General features: G+C 39.2%; 2 protein-coding genes across 11 annotated transcripts in view; one reads left to right on the top strand and one right to left on the bottom strand.

The window, feature by feature from the left end:
- PSD3 (pleckstrin and Sec7 domain containing 3) overlaps positions 1 to 13,044 on the top strand; it is a 570,605-nt gene that overhangs the window by 227,916 nt on the left and 329,645 nt on the right. Inside the window, exon 1 of one of the 10 annotated variants that reach the window (XM_060001198.1) lies at positions 7,303 to 7,481. The exons of the other annotated variants lie outside the window; for them this stretch is intronic. The gene's annotated coding sequence lies outside the window, so the exon portion shown is untranslated. Of the gene's footprint in view, positions 1 to 7,302; positions 7,482 to 13,044 lie in introns of those variants that run through there. 10 annotated transcript variants of the gene reach the window in all.
- On the bottom strand, positions 5,723 to 6,793 carry LOC132417540 (meiotic nuclear division protein 1 homolog). The gene has a single exon (XM_060001200.1). The coding sequence runs from the start codon at positions 6,367 to 6,369 to the stop codon at positions 5,752 to 5,754; it is 618 nt and encodes a 205-aa protein (XP_059857183.1). The 5' UTR covers positions 6,370 to 6,793; the 3' UTR covers positions 5,723 to 5,751.

Below are 13,044 nucleotides of genomic sequence, written 5' to 3'. Positions count from 1 at the left end.
AGGTATAAGTTCTTTGTATGTTTGGTAGAATTCCTCAGTGAAGCCATCTGGTCCTGGGCTGTTGTTTGCAGGGAGGTATTTTTGTTTGTTTTTGTTTTTTTTCATTATAGATTCTATTTCACCTCTGGTGATCAGTCTGCTCAAATTATCTATTTCTTCTTGATTCAGTTTTGGTGGGCTGTATGTTTCTAGAAACTTCTTCATTTCTTCTAGGTTGTCCAGTTTGTTGGCATATAATTGTTCATAATATTATATTTTTTTGTATTTCTGTAATATCAGTGGTTATTTCTCCTCTTTCACTTTTTATTTTATTTATTGGGGTCCTCTCTCTGTTCTTGGTGAGTCTGGTTAGAGGTTTGTCAGTTTTGTTTATCCTTTCAAAAAACCAGCTCTTGGTTTTATTTTTTCTATTTTTTAAATCTATTTTATTCATTTCCTCTCTGATCTTTATTATTTCTTTCTGCTCACTTTAGGTTTTCTTTTTCCTTGTTTTCCTAATTCTTTTAGGTGGTAGGTTAGGTTGTTTGAAATTTTTCTTGTTTTTTGAGGAAGGCCTGTATTGCTGTGAACATCCGTCTTAGGACTACTTTTGCTGCATCCCATAGATTTTGTATGGTTGTGTTTTCATTGTCATTTGTCTCAAGGTATTTTTGGATTTCCTCTTTGATTTCATCATTTACCTGCTGGTTTTTTAGTAGCATGTTGTTAAGTCTTCATGTAGTCTTTTTTTTTTTTTTTCTCATTTCTCTTTCTGTGGTTGATTTCTAGTTTCATGCTGATGTGGTCAGAAATAAATGCTTGAAATAATTTCTATTCTCTTAAATTTGTTGAGGCTTGTTTTATGTCTTAATATGTTGTCTATTTTAGAGAATGTTCCATGAGCATTTGATAAGAATATGTATTCTGTTTTTTTTGTTGTTGTTGTTTGTTTTTTGATGTAGTGCCCTGTAGATATCAGTTAAGTCTAACTATTCTTTTTTGTGTCATTTAGGGTCTCTGTTGCATTATTGATTTTCTGTCTGGAAGATCTGTCCATTGATGTCAGTGGGTGTTAAAGTCTCCTATTATTATATTCCTATCAACTTCTCCCTTTATGTATGTTAGTATTTGTTTTACGTATTTAGGTGCTTCCATATTGGGTGCATATATGTTAACGAGTGTAATATACTCTTATATTGATCCTTTTATCATTATATAGTGTCCTTCTTTATCTTTCTTTATGACCTTTGTTTAAAGTCTATTTTGTCTGATATGAATATTGTTTTAAAGTCTGTTTTGTCTGATATGAATCCTGCTTTCTTGTCATTTCTGTTTGGATGAAATATCTTTTTCCATCCTCTCACTTTCAGTCTGTGTGGGTCTCTTGTATGAAGCATATTGTAGGTTCTTGTTTTATTATACAGTCTGCCATTCTTTGTCTTTTGATTGGAGCATTTAGTCTGTTCACATTTAAGGTAATTATTGATAGGTATGTATTTACTGCCATTTTTAACTTTATTTTCCAGTTGATTTTTTACTTCTTTTTTGTTCCTTTCTTTTTGTTTTTCCTTTTGTGGATTGATGGTTTTCTTTTGTTTTATGCTTGAGTTCTCTTCTTTTTGGTTTTTATGAATCTGTTATGAGCTTCTGATTTGTGGTTACCATGGTTTTCAAGTATGTCAGTCCACCACTATATATACTTGCTCATATAAGCTCAAACACATTCTGAAAAACAATCTACATTTTCTTACTCCCCCCACCCCTGTTTTTATGATTTTAATGTCCTATTTTACATCTTCATGTTTATCATTTTGCTGGTCATTGTAGTTATAATTGCTTTCACAAAAATTGTTTTGATTGCTTTTTTTTTTAATCTATACACTGGTTTATTGAAGTGATCTACAATGCTTTTACATATTTGCTTTTCCTGTTATAATTTTATTTTTCCTATCGATTCTCGCTTCTTTTCTATTTAGAGAAGAACTTTCAATATTTCTTCTAGGATAGGTTTAGTAATGCTATATTCTTTTTGTTTTTGCTTATCTAAGAAATTCTTTATCTCTCCTTCTATTCTAAATGATAATCTTGCTGGGTAAAGTATCCTGAGTTGCAGGTTTTTCCGTTTTAGGACTTTGAATATATCTTTCTACTCCTTTCTGGCCTGCAGCATTTCTGTAGAGAAATCAGCTGATAGCCCTATGGGGGGTTCCCTTCTAACTAACTCTTCATTCTTCTATTGTATCTTTAGAACCTCTTTTTATCTTGAACTGTTGCCATTTTAATCATAATATGTCTTAGAGTAGGTCTGCTTGGGTTCATCTTGTTTGAGACCGTCTGTACTTCCTGTACCTGGATATCTGTTTCCTCCTTTAGGTTTAGGAAGTTTTCAGCCATAATTTCTTCAAATACATTTTTGATTCTTTTTTCTCTTTCTTCTACCTCTGAGATCTGTATTATGTATAGATTGGCATGCTTTATATTATCCATAGTTCTCGTATATTGCTTTTATTTCTTTTCCATGTCTTTCTTTTTATACAGCACGTTCTTACTAGTTATCCATTTTATACATATTAGTATATACATGTCAATCGCAATCTCCTAATTTATCACACCACCCCACCCCCCGCTTTTCCATCCTTGGTGTCCATACGTTTGTTCTCTACATCTGCGTCTCAATTTCTGCCCTGCAAACCAGTTCATCTGTACCATTTTTCTAGGTTCCACATATATGTGTTAATATACGATATTTGTTTTCTCTTTCTGACTTACTTCACTTTGTATGACAGTCTCTAGATGCATCCACGTCTCTACAAATGACCCAATTTCTTTCCTTTTTATGGCTGAGTAATATTTCATTGTATTTATGTACCACATCTTCTTTATCCATTCGTCTGTCAATGGGCATTTAGGTTGCTTCCATGTCCTGGCTATTGTGAATAGTGCTGCAGTGAACATTGGGGTGCATGTGTCTTTTTGAATTATGGTTTTCTCTGTGTATATGCCCAGTAGTGGGCTTGCTGGGTCATATGGTAATTCTATTTTTAGTTTTTTAAGGAACCTCCATACTGTGGCTGTATCCATTTACATTCCCACCAACAGTGCAACAGGGTTCTCTTTTCTCCACACCTTCTCCAGCATTTGTTGCTTGTAGATTTTCTGATGATGCCCATTCTAACTGGTGTGAGTTGATACCTCATTGTAGTTTTGATTTGCATTTCTCTAATAATTAGTGATGTTGAGCAGCTTTTCATGTGCTTCTTGGCCATCTGTATGTCTTCTTTGGAGAAATGTCTATTTAGGTCTTCTGCCCGTTTTTTGATTGGGTTGTCTGTTTTTTTAATACTGAGCTGTATGAGCTGCTTATATATTTTGGAGATTAATCCTTTGTCTGTTGATTCGTTTGCAAATATTTTCTCCCATTCTGAGGGTTGTCTTTTTGTCTTGTTTGTAGTTTCCTTTGCCTTGCAAAAGCTTTTAAGTTTCATTAGGTCCCATTTGGTTTTTTTTGTTTTTATTTCCGTTACTCTAGGATGTGGATCAAAAAAGATCTTGCTGTGATTTATGTCAAAGAGTGTTCTTCCTATGTTTTCCTTTAAGAGTTTTGTAGTGTCCCGTCTTACATTACATTTAGGTTTCTAATCCATTTTGAGTTTATTTTTGTACATGGTGTTAGGGAGTGTTCTAATTTCATTCTTTTACTACACGTAGCTGTCCAGTTTTCCCAGCACCACTTATTGAAGAGACTGTCTTTTCTCCATTGTATATCCTTGCCTCCTTTGTCATAGATTAGTTGACCATAGGTGCATGCGTTTACCTCTGGGTTTTCTATTCTGTTCTTTTGATCTCTATTTCTGTTTTTGTGCCAGTACCATATTGTCTTGATTACTGTAGCTTTGTTGTATAGTCTGAAGTCAGGGAGTCTGATTCCTCCAGCTCCGTTTTTTTCCCTCAAGACCGCCTTGGCTGTTCAGGGTCTTCTGTGTCTCCACACAGATTTTAAGATTTTTTTGTTCTAGTTCTGTAAAAAATGCCATTGATAATTTGGTAGGGACTGCATTGAATCTGTAGATTGCTTTGGGTAGTATAGTCATATTCATAATATTGATTCTTCCAATCCAAGAACATGGTATATCTCTCCATCTGTTGGTATTATCTTTAATTTCTTTCAGCAGTGTCTTACAGTTTTCTGCATACAGGTCTTTTGTCTCCCTAGGTAGTTTTACTCCTAGGTATTTTATTCTTTTTGTTGCAATGGTAAATGAGAGTGCTTCTTTAATTTCTCATTCAGATTTTTCATCATTAGTGTATAGGAATGCAGGAGATTTCTGTGCATTAATTTTGTATCCTGTAACTTTACCAAATTCATTGATTAGCTTTACTAGTTTTCTGGTGGCATCTTTAGGATTCTCTATGTATAGTATCATGTCATCTGCAAACAGTGACAGTTTTATTTCTACTTTTCCAATTTGTATTCCTTTTATTTCTTTTTCTTCTCTGATTGCCGTGGCTAAGACATCCAAAACTATGTTGAATACTAATGGTGAGAGTGGACAGCCTTTTCTTGTTCCTGATCTTAGAGGAAATGCTTTCAGTTTTTCACCATTGAGACTGATGTTTGCTGTGGGTTTGTTATATATGGCGTATATTATGTTGAGGTAGGTGCCCTCTATGCCCACTTTCTGGAGAGTTTTTTATCATAAATGGGTGTTGAATTTTGTCAAAAGCTTTTTCTGCATCTATTGAGGTGATCATATGTTTTTTTTCTTCAGTTTGTTAATATGGTGTATCACATTGACTGATTTGCGTATATTGAAGAATCCTTACATCCCTGGGATAAATCCCACTTGATCATGGTGTATGATCGTTTTAATGTGTTGTTGGATTCTGTTTGCTAGTATTTTCTTGAGGATTTTTGCATCTATATTCATCAGTGATATTGGTCTGTAATTTTCTTTTTTTGTAGTATCTTTTTCTGGTTTTGGTATCAGCGTGATGGTGACCTCGTAGAATGAGTTTGGGAGTGTTCCTTCCTCTGCAATTTTTTGGAAGAGCTTGAGAAGGATGGGTGTTAGCTCTTCTCTAAATGTTTGATACAATTCACCTGTGAAGCCATCTCGTCCTGGACTTTTTTTTGTTGGAAAATTTTTAATCACAGTTTCAATTTCATTACTTGTGATTGGTCTGTTCATATTTTCTATTTCTTCCTGGTTCAGTCTTGGAAGGTTATACCTTTCTAAGAATTTGTCCATTTCTTCCAGGTTGTCCGTTTTATTGGCATAGAGTTGCTTGTAGTAGTCTCTTAGGATGCGTTGTATTTCTGTGGTGTCTGTTGTAACTTCTCCTTTTTCATTTCTAATTTTATTGATTTGAGTCCTCTCCCTCTTTTTCTTGATGAGTCTGGCTAACGGTTTATCAATTTTGTTTATCTTCTCAAGGAACCAGGTTTTAGTTTTATTGATCTCTGCTCTTGTCTTCTTTGTTTCTATTCTATTTATTTCTGCTCTGATCTTTATGATTTCTTTCCTTCTACTAACTTTGGGTTTTGTTCGTTCTTCTTTCTCTAGTTCCTTTAGGTGTAAGTTTAGGTTGTTCATTTGAGATGTTTGTTGTTTCTTTTTTTTTTTTTTTTTTTTTTTTTTACACTTTATACTTTATTTAAAATTAATAAAACAAACACAGTTATAGGTAAATGAAAATTCAGTACATTTAGCTGGATAATATAAAAATTTACATATTCACAAGCACATAGCTCCTTCACTGACACCAAACATTTTAATCTATGTAGTCAAAGTCTTCTGTAATTCCAAAATTTTTATCAATTTTATTTTCTTCGAGCCCAAATTTTCTTTTGGCCCAAGATTTTATTGCAAATATGTTATCAGTCCATCTGTTAGCAGCTTCTTTGGCCACTTCATTTGCTTGACGTATTTCTTCCACAACTTGCGGGTCACATTCTTTGTATTTTTCTACTTCAGCCTTTAGCTGTTCCCTTTGGTCTCGAAGTGAAGAAAGCTCTTTTGCTAGCAAGGTTCGCTCTTCCGTTTCATGTCGGCCAATTCTAGCTTTCTCGATGTTTTTCTGCAGGTTTGCATGCTTTTGGTTTACCTCAGATAACTGAGATTCCAGAACCTCCAGCTTACGTTTCCTGGCGTGAAGAGCTTTACTTGGAAAAGCCCAATAATAATTAGATGTTCCAATCCTCTCACAGTCAACCATACCATCATCAACCAAGCTTTGAAGGACTTCTTTTACTGACATAGCAGTAATGCCTTTTTCTTTGGGAGCAATCTTCTCCATGTCTTTTAATTGAAATACATCTTTCGTCTCAAAAAATATTTCCATCATGCGGGCTCTCTTTTCCTCTGCACTTAGTCCTTTTTTCTTTGACATTGCGCGGGTGGCGCGTCTTGCGGCGGCGGGGCCTGAGCCTGTTTGTTGTTTCTTGAGATAGGATTGTGTTGCTATAAGCTTCCCTTTTACAGCTGCTTTTGCTGCATCCCATAGGTTTTGGATTGTCGTGTTTTCATTGTCATTTGTCTCTAGGTATTTTTTTATTTCCTCTTTGATTTCTTCAGTGATCTCTTGGTTATTTAGTTTGTATTGTTTAGCCTCTGTGTGTTTGTGTTTTTTACGTTTTTTTCCCTGTAATTGATTTCCAATCTCATAGCATTTTGGTCAGAAAAGATGCTTGATATGATTTCAATTTTCTTAAATTTACTGAGGCTTGATTTGTGACCCATTGTGTGATCTATCCTGGAGAATGTTCAGTGTGCACTTGAGAAGAAAGTGTAATCTGCTGTTTTTGGATGGAATGCCCTATAAATATCAATTTGTCTGGTCTGCTGTTTCATTTAAAGCTTGTGTTTCCTCATTAATTTTCTGTTTGGATGATCTGTCCATTTTTGTAAGTGGGGTGTTAAAGTCCCCCACTATTATTGTGTTACTGTCAATTTCCTCTTTTATAGCTGTTAGCAGTTGCCTTATGTATTGAGATGCTCCTATGTTGGGTGCATGTATATTTATAATTGTTATATCTTCTTCTTGGATTGATCCCTTGATCATTATGTAGTATCCTTCCTTGTCTCTTGTAACATTCTTTATTTTAAAGTCTATTTTGTCTGATATGAGAATTGCTACTCCAGCTTTCTTTTGATTTCCATGGAATATCTTTTTCCATCCCCTCACTTTCAGTCTGAATGTGTCTCTAGGTCTGAAGTGGGCCTCTTGTAGATAGCATATATATGGGTCTTGTTATTGTATCCATTCAGCGAGCTTGTCTTTTTTTTTTTTTTTTTTGGTTGCACCAGGTTTCAGTTGCGGCAGGTGGGCTCCTCAGTTGTGGCATGTGAACTGTTAGTTGCGGCATGTGGGATCCAGTTCCCCGACCAGTGATCGATCCCGGGGCCCCTGCATTGGGAGCATGGAGTCCTATCCACTGCACCACCAGGGAAGTCCCAAGCCTGTGTCTTTTGGTTGGAGCATTTAATCCATTCACGTTTAAGGTAATTATTGATATGTATGTTCCTATTACCATTTTCTTAATTGTTATGGGTTTGTTTTTGTAGGTCCTTTTCTTCTCTTATGTTTCCCCCTTAGAGAAGTTCCTTTAGCATTTGTTGTAGAGCTGGTTTGGTGGTGCTGAATTCTCTTAGCTTTTGCTTGTCTGTAAAGCTTTTGATTTCTCCATCGAATCTGAGTGAGATTCTTGCTGGGTAGAGTAATCTTGGTTGTAGACTCTTCCCTTTCATCGCTTTAAGTATATCGTGCCAATCCCTTCTGGCTTGTAGAGTTTCTGCTGAGAAATTGGCTGTTAACCTTATGGGAGTTCCTTTGTATTTTATTTGTCGTTTTTCCTTTGCTGCTTTCAATAATTTTTCTTTGTCTTTAATTTTTGCCAATTTGATTACTGTGTGTCTCAGCGTGCTTCTCCTTGGGTTTATCCTGTATGGGACTCGCTGTGCTACCTGGACTTGGGTGGCCGTTTCCTTTACCATGTTAGGAAAGTTTTTGACTATAATCTCTTCAGATATTTTCTCTGGTCCTTTCTCTCTCTCTTCTCCTTCTGGGATCCTTATAATGCAAATGTTGTTTCGTTTAATGTTGTACAGAGGTCTCTTAGGCTGTCTTCATTTCCTTTCATTATTTTTTCTTTATTCTGTTCTACGGCAGTGAATTCCACCCTTCTGTCTTCCAGGTCACTTATCTGTTCTTCTGCCTCAGTTATTCTGCTGTTGATTCCTTCTAGTGTAGTTTTCATTTCAATTATTGTATTGTTCATCTCTCTTTGTTTGTTCTTTAATTCTTCTAAATCTTTGTTAAACATTTCTTGCATCTTCTCGATCTTTGCCTTCATTCTTTTTCCAGGTCCTGGATCATCTTCACTATCATTATTCTGAATTCTTTTTCTGGAAGTTTGCCTATCTCCACTTCATTTTGTTATTTTTCTGTGGTTTTATCTTGTTCCTTCATCTGGTACATACCCTCCGCCTTTTCATCTTGTCTATCTTTCTGTCAATGTCGTATCTGTTCCACAGGCTGCAGGATTGTAGTTCTTCTTGCTTCTGGTGTCTGCCCTCTGGTGGATGAGGCTATCTAAGAGGGTTGTGCAAGTTTCCTAATGGGAGGGACTGGTGGTGGGTAGAGCTGGCTGGCTATTGCTCTGGTGGGCAGAACTCAGTAAAACTTCAATCCACTTGTCTGCTGATGTGTGGGGCTGAATTTCCTCCCTGTTGGTTGTTTGGTCTGAGGCGACCCAACACTGGAGCCTACCCGCGCTCTTTGTTGGGGCTAATGGTGGACTCTGGAAGTGCTCACGCCAAGGAGTACTTCCCACAACTTCTGCTGCCAGTGTCCTTGTCCTCACGGTGAGACACAGCCACCCCCCTGCCTCTGCAGGAGACCCTCCAACAGTAGCAGGTAGGGCTGGTTCAGTCTCCTGTAGGGTCACTGCTCCTTCCCCTGGGTCTTGATGTGCACACTACTTTGTGTGTGCCCTCCAAGAGTGGAGTCTCTGTTTCCCCCAGTCCTGTCAAAGTCCTCTAGTCAAGTCCTGCTAGTCTTCAAATTCTGACTCTCTAGGAATTCATCCTCCTGTTGCTGGACGCCCAGGTTTGGAAGTCTGACGTGAGGCTCAGAACCTTCACGCCAGTGGGTGGACTTCTGTGGTATAAGTGTTCTCTAGTTCGTGAGTCACCCACCCAGCAGTTATGGGACTTGATTTTATTGTGATTGCGCCCCCCCCCCCATCTCATTGTGGCTTCTCCTTTGTCTTTGGATGTGAGGTATCTTTTTTGGTGAGTTCTAGTGTCTTCCTGTTGATGATTTTTCAGCAGTTAGTTGTGATTCCAGTGCTCTCACAAGAGGGAGTGAGAGCACATCCTTCTACTCCACCATCTTGAACCAGTCCCTCCCCCCACTCCATTTGTCTTTCTGTCTGCTGTTCTGATGGAGTGGTTTCCATTATTCTATCTTCTGGATTGCTTATTCGTTGTTCTTCATTACTTAGCTTGCTATTTATTGCCTTTATCTTTATTTTCGTCTCAGCAGTTGAGCTGTCTATTTTTGATTAGCTTCCCCTTATAGTTTCTAGTTCCTAGTTACAGTGGTCTGCATTTCTATCAACAGCTTTTCTTAATTCCTTCAGCACTTTTATTATCTCCTTTTTGGACTTTGGGTCTAGTAGACTGGAGTGGTCAATTTCATTGTTATTTCAGGGGCATTCTCTTGATCTTTTATTTGGGTTGGTTCCTCTGCTTCTTTATTTTACTCATTTTTCTCTCACTGTATAAATTCAGAAGAAACAGTTATCTACTGTGGTCTTGAAACAGTTATCTACTGTTTTTATGTGGGAGCTTCCCTGGGTAGCCTGTGTGGCTCTAATATTTTTGGTGTGAGGGTGGTTTTTAGTATGGATGCCTGCCACATCTTTCCTCAGGGTGTGCTGGCTCTTATCCCCTTGAGAGTAGGTGTGATTAGTGTTGTGACCAGAGCCTGCCCTGGATTTTGGATTGGTCCTCCTCTTTCCTCTGTGGTTGTCACAGCTCTGTCAGCAGCAGGGTCTGCTTCCCAGTTGCTGGAGTAGACGTCCCTAGATCCGGTTCTGAGCGGCCGTGTGAGGTAGGCAGGACTGGAGCACTCCTGCTGTGAGAGGAGCCACTGAGTATTCCTCTGCAGGAGTTGTCTGTCGGGAAGTGTACTCTGTGATGTCACCTGTTACCTCTTGTGTGTGCTCACAATGTACACTGTTCTTGCCATTGACCTCGGCCCCGCCTTAGTCATGAGAATGCTGGCAATCGGCCCAAATGTCCCTCAGGTGCTGCGCTCAGAAGGCTGCAGATGCAGATCTGCCGAAGTCCGGCACCTGGACACACTGTAGTGGTGCACCTGGACCTGCTGTGGTAGTGCAGGGAATCAGCCCAAACCCCAGCCCCGCCGTTGCGTGTGCCTACCATAAAGCCCACCACTGCCGACACTGGTCCTGCCCCGCCCAGGGGGGTGCCTGTCATCTGCTTGGACGTCCTACAGGCGCTGCGCTCACAAACCTCCTGGTGGCATAAATCCTCTGAAGTTGTGCAACTGGAAGAATTGGCTCAGATTTCAGCCCTGTCTTCGCGTGTGGGCAACCCGCCTGTGCTTGTGTGCTCCCAGAGCTTGTAGAGGTGGAGCCGTGCCTGCCCATGAGCACACTGAGAATGAGGCTGCTGTGACTGCACCACGTTCCACCCCTTCCTGCGTGCGTTGACAGTGGAGCTCCTGTGGTGCACCTAGGCTCTGTCCAGCACACCCCCCCACCTGCAGCCTGGACCACACTGTGGGCCCTTTGGGTTGTCTCTGCACAGCCAACCCCAGTCCCGTCCCTGGGTCTGTTAGCTGAAGCCGGAGTTTCGGTCCCCGGCTGCTGCGCAGCAGGCACGTGTCTCGGGCTGGGGAGTGCAGCAAGGTGGCCAGGACCGTCTGTGCTGGTCTCTCTTTGTCCTGCCTGCTGCAGGCCAGCTGCAGCACTCTCCTCCAAGCCTCTGAGGCTCTGTCTGTCCCAGCTGATCTTCCAGCTGTGAAGGGGGTTCAGAGGGCGAGGGAACCTTTCTTCTCTCACAGCTCCCTCCCAGAGGCATAGGTCCCATCCCTGTTCATTTCTTCCTGCCTAGTTAGGTGGTTTTCTTTCTGGCAGCTTTGGTTTTGTGAGGTCTTCTGCCAGTATCATTAGGTGTTCTGTGAGAATTGCTCCACAGGTAGATGTATTTCTGATGTATTTGTGGGAGGGGGTGAGCTCCACGTTCTTTTATTCCACCATCTTGATCTCTGCAAGGCCTTAAGCCTCTGCTCTTAACCGTGATGTTAACATTGTATAAAACAGTGTCACAGCCATCATACTCTTTCTGTCACTTTAGTGTGAGCTGATGTTAATTGTCTTACAGTGCTTATAGCTCAGAACTTACAGTACATCTGAAAGATAGAAGACATACTCTCTCTGAATAGAAATATTCATATCAGAGTTGTGAGTATAAAATGGAATTTGACCCTTGGGTATGTATAGCCAGAATAGGATTTTTAAAAAATACAAACCAAAACCTTCAAAAATTTTCCAAAGGGCCTTTGCCCAGGCTGACATTCATTCTCATACTTCAGTGATAACACAGTACGTGTTTCTGGAATCAGTTTTGTGTAATATAACTCTATTCCTCCTTAACAGTAACATTTTTATTTCTCTAAGAGAAAGGTACAGAAGGAACTCATTTACATCACAAGGAATATAAAATAATAAGACATTATACCATTTGGTGAGTCCTACAAGAAGTTGGACTTAAGTTAGAAAGAAAATTGCTGCTGATATTAATTTGTTTGGATCCAACAATTGTACCAATTCTGTCAATCTGAATTTTTAGGGGTGATGTCCAGTGATATGTGTTTTTAAATGAGCTTCCCAGGTGACTCTAACAGATATTGAATTTTGAGAGCTACTGGTGGTCTTTACAATGAGAGATAACAGATAATACTCGAACTACTGGTACAGCAGTTTTAAATTTGTTATAGCCTGTGATGCTTCTTTGAAATATAAGTAACCCTTTGGTTCTCAAACTTTAGGTCTGGGGTAGGGCTGGAGAAGTTGCCTTTATAACATTTTCCCGGGTGATTCTAATGCACACATACGTTTGAGAAACTGTGCTAGTATATGACAGCATAGCAGTAAGTCAGGGTTTTCCGAATTGTATTTCTCTAGGTGTTAATAGATGTTCTTGGCACAAAAGGATTCATGTCAGATAACTTTGAGAAATGCTGGAAAGGTAAAAAGTGTTTTTGGTTTTTGTACAGCTCTAATTTTCATAGCCTGAAGCACTAGGGTTTTGTGGAATACTGTTTTGGGGGACACATGGAAAGAGGGTGACTCTTGGCCCTTGTTTGTTGAAAGTCTTGGTTAAAGAGGTGGCGCTGGATTGGTGTAAGCCCGGGCGCACTGTATGTTACTGGTGCTCTGACTTGGGGCTGGTTTGCTGCTTTCCAGTGTCTGCATCACAGTCAGGTATGTGTTGAACAAAGCACCTATCTCGTTCTTCTTTTCTGAACTTCTCCCTCCAAACACTGCAGATTTCTTTGGCAACGTTTATCATGGATAATGAAGTGTGTGCTTTAGGCATTGGTACATAGCTCTTAGATTTATTCTGGTGAGTTGTGGGGAACTTTTTTTCTATTTCTATTTTGTAAAGTTAAGAATTCTGGGAAAGAGAAACCACTGAAATCTTCAAAAATTTTTAATAGTAAACACTAGTTTTGAGTGGTTGATTTGTAAGGCAGGTATTATGATCCTCATTATTTGCAGACGAGGAAACTGAGGCTGAGAGAGGTGACACAACTTGCTGGGACTGAGACCTGAGACTAGGTCTGTTTGAGTCTCCAGACCCGTAATTTTTTTCCTCAGTGGCTTTGCCTTTCAGTTTTATTCAAGGTTTATATTAGTGCAGTGGATTGTTTACTGTGGAAAGTATTCTAGGATTGGAGACAGATGTGGGTTCAATTCCAATTTTGTATCTAAGCAGCTTTGTATCTTTGGGAAAGTCATTTAGTCTCTCT

This window comes from Delphinus delphis, chromosome 21, assembly GCF_949987515.2.
Source record: "Delphinus delphis chromosome 21, mDelDel1.2, whole genome shotgun sequence".
Taxonomy (NCBI): Eukaryota; Metazoa; Chordata; class Mammalia; order Artiodactyla; family Delphinidae; genus Delphinus; species Delphinus delphis.
Note: the sequence above shows the minus strand (reverse complement) of the source record. Positions and strands in the feature narration are given on the sequence as shown.